Raw genomic sequence first — 8,886 nt, 5'->3', positions numbered from 1 at the left:
GTCGAACGGGGTGGAATTTAGTCCCAATTTTCAGCGGATGTGCCATCCATTGTTTTTTTCAGCTGTTTCTTTGGTCAAGGGTAGTAAATGACATCAGTTTAATCGACCACAGTTATTATCACCTTTTTTGTTTTCATGTGCGTATCGTAAAGCATCATCCTTTTTTCATGTGGATGAACTGTTAAAATTTTAGCCTTTTCGAAAACTAAATTCGGAAGACCCTCCTTGATCAAATTGCTATGCAAATAGACGACAAAGGGAAATTATCATAAGAGATAAGTTTTACATAAATTTAAACCCACCAACTCTAGGCAGCCAAACAATAAAATCTAAGATTTTCACTTCTAATTTTATTGTTTTTAACAACTTTTAACCAATAAAAAAAAGTTTGTTGAAAGGTTGCTGCTATAATCAAAGTATACTGGTAGCACTACTCATACAATAATAATCAGTGAACAGGGCAACCTTTAATTACAATACCTTTCTCAGTGGGACAAGTAGCCAAGGGGCAGCCTTCAGGATTATTTCCCCACCAGTTAAGCAAAATGTTGTTATTGTTCAAAGCAAGAAACAGTAGGATTGTCATAAAGGCAGTTCCAGCATCAAGACCACCAGACAGTACATAATTGCAGCGTTTCCACCATTGTTGTTTATATCTATATACAACGAACCCTGAGAGAAAGGCAAGTAGTATCCAACTAGTGAAGTTGACAGCGGTTGCAGGGGGCATAATTGATGTGGCACCCAACAACACAGGCATGTGAATCAGAGTTATCCACTTTTGCCCTGGAAATGCCTTGTGAGCAAGCCAAACCAGAAAGGGAGCAATAGCTCCACCAAGGAAGAAGAAGTTTACTTTGGCATATTCACCAAGGTTTCCAAAGATTCTGCGTGGTCCAAGAAGACCCCATATAACTGATGCATCAAAGAACACATTGTCCATTGGGCAAGTCCAAGGGCTATCAGGAGGCAAGATGGTGGTGTCACAAAGGTTAGGGATTGTTCCCATTAACCACCATGCTGTTATTGTGTATACAAATACTGATAAAATTGTTCCTGCCACCTACAGTGCAATTTGCAACCAGATTTAGTTTCTTCAAATAAGAACTCCTAATATGTGCTTTATATACTCTTAAAGGCTCACATTCAAAATGATAGAGGAATCGCAACTTACCTGTGCCATGAACATTGTTCTTGGAGGAATCTTCATATAGTGTCCAAGTTTGAAGTCTTGCAAAAAGGTTAGTGCTTGAGTCATGCTGATGTAGCCATACACCTTAAAGCACATGTTAGCCACAGGGCGCTCTGGATACATGTAACCAATTATGTATTCTGTTATGATGTTTAAACCGGGTTGCTGTTAAGGAACAAAGAGATGAGGCCTTAGAAAATTCTCCTTAGCACCATTGTAAAATTAGTAAGCTCAGTAAGTGAATTGTTGAGATACCTGATTTGTAGTAGCATTTATTATTCCAATTGGAAGAGTAAAGAAAATGGATATTGCACAAGCTAGTAATACACCCCACCAAGGCAACTGGAGTGATTCTTCGTAGTGCTCACAAATAAATATAATAAGAGCGATGTTCACTACTAGAATGATGTAAAACCACCACGTTGGGACTGATTTGTATCTTTTCATGAGTCTTGTGTGTATGTCCATTTTTTTACTGTTTCCAAAGGCCCTTCTACTTTGGTTCCATATTTCCCTGTGTAGGACGCATATGATAACTGTTTATGAAATTGAGATTTCGAAAGACACAACATATTTCACAAATGAAAATAAATTGTAACAGGGTGGGGTCCTGTGCGACTTTCATATTAAGTGATACTTGATTTATACTTACATTTGCACTGCAAACATAACTCGTTAAAGTAATTGATAGTAAGCACATGGAATTTTAGTTTAGAACAGAACAAGTTTGTGTAAAGGGAACATATAACATGTTTCTGGACAAAAACAAACTTGGAAGTTCAGGGTGTTTAATGTAATAAGTTCAGAAGGATTCAAGAGCTTCATAGATATTTTTTAAGAGCAGTGAGGGGGATAAAATACCTAGGTTTAATTGCACTTTTTTGTTATGCTACTATCACCATCTCACATATTCTGTCCCTCTATTTATTTTTCTCAAAAATTCGATCTTCACTGTTTTAATTGTACAATTTTTATCTATCAGTTACTTGGACATGTAATCTTTAACTGAAATGCACAAGTGATACTCTATGATAATATTTAATTTCAAATGGATACAAAGTGCAATTAAGTCTAACATCTAACAATAATAACATCCCAACACATGTCAAATTGATGATAAAATCAGATGAAGATCCAGAAAGTGGCTACCTTCCATGAAAGAGCAGAACATGCACAACTGTAGCAGAAAGTGCTGCAAATCCAAGGCCATATGTCATTGCAAAGAAAGTGCTGAGATGCACAGGCCCGTTGATTGAATAGGCATGCCGATCAAGATGGAAATCGGAGTTGACAATAGTTGAAATGTCATAGAGGGAACCGTTTCCCCTGAACAGCTTACTTGAAAATATTGGAAAAGTCTTGGCATTATAGGCATTGAACCAGTAAGAAATTGGTGTCATAACATACATTACAAGAAAAAACCCAACAGCAATATTAGCAGTAGCAAACCAAGGGCTGGCTAGTGGACTTCCAAGGTAAGAAGAAATGGTAGACCAATCAAATCCAAATGCTGCAATTCCAAGACCCCTCAAGCCAGAACCAAGTTGTTGAACTAGAATAGACTTGGGGGCAACCCAACACATCCAAGAGAAAGATGTCAACATTGAAAACAAATAGCCAGGAAACACATAGTAAGCCAAGCCTGAGACCAAGACAAGGAGGAAAAATTGGGTTCGTGTTGTGCCTCCTTTTGGCCTCTTGCCTTTCTCATGTAGAGCACTGTATTAATGTACTGAATCAGCATAGTTGCATTCTTTAAAAAGGCTACTAATTAACAAACTAACTAGATAAAAAATGCTAGCAGCACACTCATTTAGACACATTTTATATTAATGATTGAAATTAATTGAAAATTTCAGTTTTTGAAGAATAGAAAGGTTATATTTAAGTGTGCTGCTAACATTCCAAAGAAAATTCACCTGAATAATGAAACTTGAACCAGATTAGAAGGCCACCACATTTCCCCTGGCTCAACTAGAAATTTCCGGAATAGTCCTGCCCAACCGAACCCCAGCACCTAAATTTGAATAACAAAGCATAACTTGTGACAATACTTCACACGAGTTCATACCATTAACATATACCAGGACTCATAATGTTACCAACATTATTCAGTATTCCTAACTTTCAAAACCAAAACCAATTTATAAAGTACTCATTTATATATTATGAAGTATCTTATCTTTTATTTTTATTGATTAACTAAATAGAAAAATACTGTGCATAATCGTAGCCTTCCTTTTATTTCACTTCCATCTCAGTTTTCTTTCTATGGCTATCTATATTTTTCATCACATTCCCTTGTCACATCTATCCATTTAATTCTTTTCCTTTATTTATTTTTCTGTCTTCCTTTTTTATCCATTCTCTTAAAATAAAGATTTAGATCCAAGTTAATCTCATAAATATTTTGTGAGGTGAATTCACTTATCTATTATCTAATCTATTTTAGTGATATCACCAGTGAACCTGTGACTAAAACCAGGTCCCTTGAGATTACAACTAAGATAATAGAAAAGACAGCAACTAAGACTGTCCAGAACATTTACACTAGTTTCCAAGCATGCAATTTGGGATGTAGGAGAATTATTACTCTCCTAAATAATACCAGGTCAAAAATGAAACAACAGATTTGTTGGGACATGTCACAGAACTGAATATTGATTAAAACTTCAAATATTTGTATCTAGAATCATGTAATCTCATTTAATGGTCTTTATCAAAGTTGTAAGAAACTAATATGACCAGCATGTTAGTAAAAGGTAAATGATTTCTTTAAGGCCTTTCAATTTTATTGTACAACTTTCAGAGAGCCTGAGGATTCAAATCTCAAAATATTCCTTTCACTTTTCATCCTCTCACACATGGTAGGGCTCCTGAAGAATTTTTCAGTGTCCCAAAAATACAATACAAACAAGTTATATGGTAATAAAATCCTTATAAGTTAAAAGTTGACATTGTAATTGACTTCATACAAAGTATACATGTTTTTGTTGACAAAATGATACAAGAGTAGACTTTAATACCGTGTACCCTAATTGTCATAACTCTAACAAGACTGCATACAGAGTCGTGTCCAATGGATTCTGAGTTTCTCAACATCAAGTTAATAAGTATAAAAAATATTAATTATATTTAATCACCTAATTTGTCAAGACTAAAGAAGTAATTAATTTAGCTCTATAACAAAATCTGTCCAAAATTCCTTCATCGATCTTACTCTTCTTTGTGAAATGTTTGTTAATACAATTTTTCATTGATATTAATTGAGTTATTTTTATTTAAAATAATTAATAAAGAAGTATTACAGATTGAACCTAGAACTAATATAATTTTTATCTGTTGTAGAAAGAGGAACAAAGATGAAAGAGTGTCATAAACAAGAAAGAGAGAGAGAGAGAGAGAGAGGATAGTATTGGAGGGAAGAGAACCTGAGTAGTTAACATGACTAGTAAGGCAGGAAGGAAATCAAGCTTTCTTTTATACATGAGCTTCACTGCACTCAAAATATGAGTTGCATACACAGTTCCAGCACCAGAATTGGCAAAGATGGTTATCAGAACATGCTCTTTGATGTTGAAAGGTCCCCGGTTGAGTGAGAACTCAAACCTCGTACCCTTGAAGAACACACGCGTTGGCAAAGTCCTTGCCATGAAGTGGCCAATAGGAACCACAGCAATCTGAGCAGAAACTGAGGTAACAATCAAAGGCTGTGTTCTGTACCAAAAAAACTGGTTCACAAAGGACAACAGCACGCATGAAACAACCCCCAGAACCCACATTCTAAACGTGAGAATCTGCATGTTGGGGTCATCAGTTTTAGGCACAGTGAGTTCCACTTGTTTCACTGGACACTCTTCATTCTTTATGCTCTCGCTCTCTGAGTCTGAGCCACCCTCAACCTCAAAAGTGGAAGCCATGGTGAAAGAGTCTTCTCTTGAAACAGAAATAAGATGTTAAAAAGAATTCTCATGCGCGTAGAAGAGCATACGTATATATGTATGTATATAAAGACAGTGAGGAACAACCACAAAATGACAGTGCAAAGGACTGCAATATTTCGGGAAAAACGAAGAGCTATGATTCCTACTTAAAGTTATCTATATCTCTATTGCGTCCTTACTACTATTTTGATGAATTATATGTTTGACCTTAATTTCATTTCACTTCAATAGTAAGCATCATTATTAGTAGTGCCCTTTACCCTCTAACGCTGTGTTTTGGAATAAAAATGATGTTTAGAAATAAATATATATAATAAAGATAAATTTGTAATTAAATAACATAAAAAGTATTAAAATAATAATATTGAGAATTGTAAGGTGATTGTATAAACTATTAGAAATTAGAGTTTATGTATATTATATAAGGAATGAAAAATATGAGAATGTAAAGGAATGAATGTGTGAAAATAAAAAAAAAAGTATTTGAATTAAAGTAGGTTAGATATTAAGTATGTTAAATATTATTTATGTTATTAATAAATAATTTAACTATTATATCAAACAAGTTTTATTGTCATTATGATTATATTTATTATGATTATATTTATTATTATTAATATCATTAATATTATAATTAATATTATTAGTATTATCATTAATATTATTATTAATATCATTAATATATAAATATTATTAATTTTATAATATTAATAATGTATATATATATATATATATATATTAGTTCTAATTCGCTAATAATATTCGTCAACTTTAAGTCGTAGTTAATACTCATTAACTCTAATTCATAGGTAATATCACCAACTTTAGTGTGTAGTAGGTATTGTCTGTCAACTAAGGTTCATAGATAATACCCACAAACTTGAGTCAGTATATATATTTGGAGGTAATGTTGTATTTTTTTCTTTATTTTTTTCATTATTCTTTTTATCTTTTCTTATTCTTTATGATTTCTATTTACAATTATTACATAGAATTATTATTTATGAATATTAATTATGGTTATTATTTATAATTATTCATATTATAATAATATTATTACTATTACGCATATAAATTATAATAATATTATTAATATTACACAAATAATCATATTATTAATATATATATATATATATTATTAAAACTATTAAGATTATTTATATTGGTAATATTGTCAATATTATAAATATTGTTAATATTATTAATATTTTTAATATTTGTAATATAATAATAATATAAATATTAATATTATTAATAATGTTAATGAAAATATTTATATTAATAATAATGTTGAATTTATCTACAAATATAAATTTGTGGGTCAAATTTATGGATAATGTAAAAGGAAAATGATGGTTTGACACCCATTGTTCCACTTTACATCCCACTAAATATTAATACTTTAATCATTTTTAATTTTAAAAATTATTTTAACATTTTATATTTTGTCTAATATTTCATTAAAGACATTTTCTTATTTTTAAATTTTTTTATTATAAATATTAATATTTTAGTGTAGGTGTAAACTGGAGCGGGGTGTCAAAATATAATCACCCAATGTAAAATTTACGTACAGATAGAGATCCATGAGTAATAATTTGTAGATAATGCTAAATTTACATATGGATTTATATTTGTGGGTAATAATCCATTGCTAAACCTGATTCTTTTTGTAGTGATGTGTGAATAAAATTTATTAATGTTTGTGAGAGATTTTTTATTTTGTTTAAAAGGTGTAAAATGTAATTTTACAAATTTACCATTATTTTAAAAGTATTTAAATAATGAAATATGAGATATTTATGGATAAATTTGAGTTAATTAAATATTTGTAAATTGTATTCAGTATCATTAAATAATTATTTTGGAAAAAATATGAATTATTTATAATATTATAAATTTATCCTTCTATTAAAAAATGAACTTGGAGTAATTTATTTGTGAATTATAATTGTTTTTTAATTAAAATATTATTTTTAATACTGTGTAAGAATTAATTTAAGAAAAAATACAAACATATTTATGATTTTCAGAAAAATTATTTAAAGTATTATTTAAATAAAAATAGGAAATATATAAAACTTCTAAAATACTCAAAATAAATAAATACAAATCCTAAATATTTAATGTACTATTTAAATAAAATTATGAAATATATAAAATTCTTAAATATTCAAAATTTTAAATAAATAAATTTTTTAAATATTTAATGTCTTATTTAAATAAAAATATTAAATATATAAAGTTTTCAGAAATATTAAAAATAATAAATAAATATAAATATTAAATATTTAATGTCGATTTTGACTTGTTTATAGCATGCATGTGAATTGATTTCCTTCCTCTTCAAATAATAAAGTTGAATCGATTCTTGCAACTACAGAAGGTGCATGAGAATCGATTTTAAAGCTTCAAAAAAATACCTTAATCAATTCTCCCTTTCAAAGAACTTTTATGGGAATGGATTTTCAAGTCAATGGACACAAGAAATGGTGAGTGCTTTCACGGGTTCACGTGAACATAAAGACTTTCTGGACATATTTCTTTTTCAAATAGGACTCAAATCCAAATCCTTTCAGTGACTAAGGAAACATTAACCACTAAATCAGATAAGTTTTTTTGTCATATTATCATTTTTATTATACTTATTATTATTAATATAATTTATACATATTAATATAATTATTATTAATAATAAAAAAATAAATTATATTCATATTATTAATATTGTTAATATTATTATTAATAAGTATAATAAAAAATCATAATAATACTAAAGAATTTGCTTAGTATAATAATTAAATTTTTATTCACCGTAATTACATATAAAAAAATCTGTATATAATACTTCTTTACCTACGGAATTTTGATTATCACTGTAGAATTCTTGCAGGGGTTGGTTATTGGCCTCTACTACAACATAATTTTCATTTTCAACCTCATTCATTATATCAATGTCACACTGTTTGAAAAACACAATCATGTGTTATTTCTAGTAGTTTAATTTCTCTCCTGTAAAGATGGTGGTATATTGATAACTTGTAATTCGTTATCCATTTGCTCATAGGATATTTTCTTTTATCGTGCATATAACTAACATTGAAAGGTTAACTCTCAAATCAACTAAAATAACATGTTATTTGTAAAAGGAGGTTGAATAGAACTTTAAAACATTTTTTTTCAAATCCTATCCATAGATATATAAAGATATACAATTTGACAAAAGTTTCTAAAGGTGAAAAAAAATATAAAATAATAATTTTAATTGAAGTAAAAGGAAAAAGAAAAGTTAGTATAATCCGATGGAGATAAAGTGAAACAAGAAATAAAACTCAGTCTGAACGGTTAAAAAAAGCATTCAAAAACCAAACCCAACTTAATAATTGGAAACCAAACAAAACAATGTTCAAATCATCCAAATGTGGACTAACCCTACCACCAAGGCAAAGAAAAGTGTTATATAAATTTATTTTTATATATACATATTTTTTGTTTTTATGCTAATTTAAATATATATACAGTTTTAATGATAGGAAGTAGAGCAAGAATAATTGTAGTATAGGACAACACAATTTGTCTCCATTAATTTTAAAATAGGCAAAAAAATATATGGCGCTCCTACTAATTTTGAAGTTTTTTTCTTTTCTTTTTTTTCTTTTGTATTAACTTGCTTTTATTAATTTCATAAAACTTAGCCTTTGAAATTCTTGAGCACCATATAAAAGGAAGTAATTAGCTAAGGAAAATAAA

At 29.3% G+C, this 8,886-nt stretch overlaps 1 protein-coding gene across 1 annotated transcript; it reads right to left on the bottom strand.

Annotated features, from left to right (window-relative positions):
• Positions 1-246: 246 nt before the first annotated feature.
• LOC137820797 (oligopeptide transporter 6-like) lies at positions 247-5,352 on the bottom strand. The gene is made up of 6 exons (XM_068625047.1): positions 4,624-5,352; positions 3,112-3,209; positions 2,342-2,911; positions 1,448-1,706; positions 1,175-1,357; positions 247-1,063 (listed from the first exon to the last, which is right to left on the bottom strand). The coding sequence occupies exons 1-6, from the start codon at positions 5,110-5,112 to the stop codon at positions 449-451; spliced, it is 2,214 nt and encodes a 737-aa protein (XP_068481148.1). The 5' UTR covers positions 5,113-5,352; the 3' UTR covers positions 247-448.
• Between the last annotated feature and the right edge of the window lie 3,534 nt (positions 5,353-8,886).

This window comes from Phaseolus vulgaris, chromosome 9, assembly GCF_000499845.2.
Source record: "Phaseolus vulgaris cultivar G19833 chromosome 9, P. vulgaris v2.0, whole genome shotgun sequence".
NCBI lineage: Eukaryota > Viridiplantae > Streptophyta > Magnoliopsida > Fabales > Fabaceae > Phaseolus > Phaseolus vulgaris.
Note: the sequence above shows the minus strand (reverse complement) of the source record. Positions and strands in the feature narration are given on the sequence as shown.

Excerpts from the sequence above, each read along its gene's own strand:
- LOC137820797 (XM_068625047.1), bottom strand. The coding sequence starts at position 5,112 with ATGGCTTCCACTTTTGAGGTTGAGGGTGGCTCAGACTCAGAGAGCGAG. Across the intron at positions 3,210-4,623 it reads TAGTCATGTTAACTACTCAG|GTGCTGGGGTTCGGTTGGGC; the intron begins GTTCTCTTCCCT and ends ATTCAAATTTAG. Across the intron at positions 1,707-2,341 it reads GTTCTGCTCTTTCATGGAAG|GGAAATATGGAACCAAAGTA; the intron begins GTAGCCACTTTC and ends CGTCCTACACAG.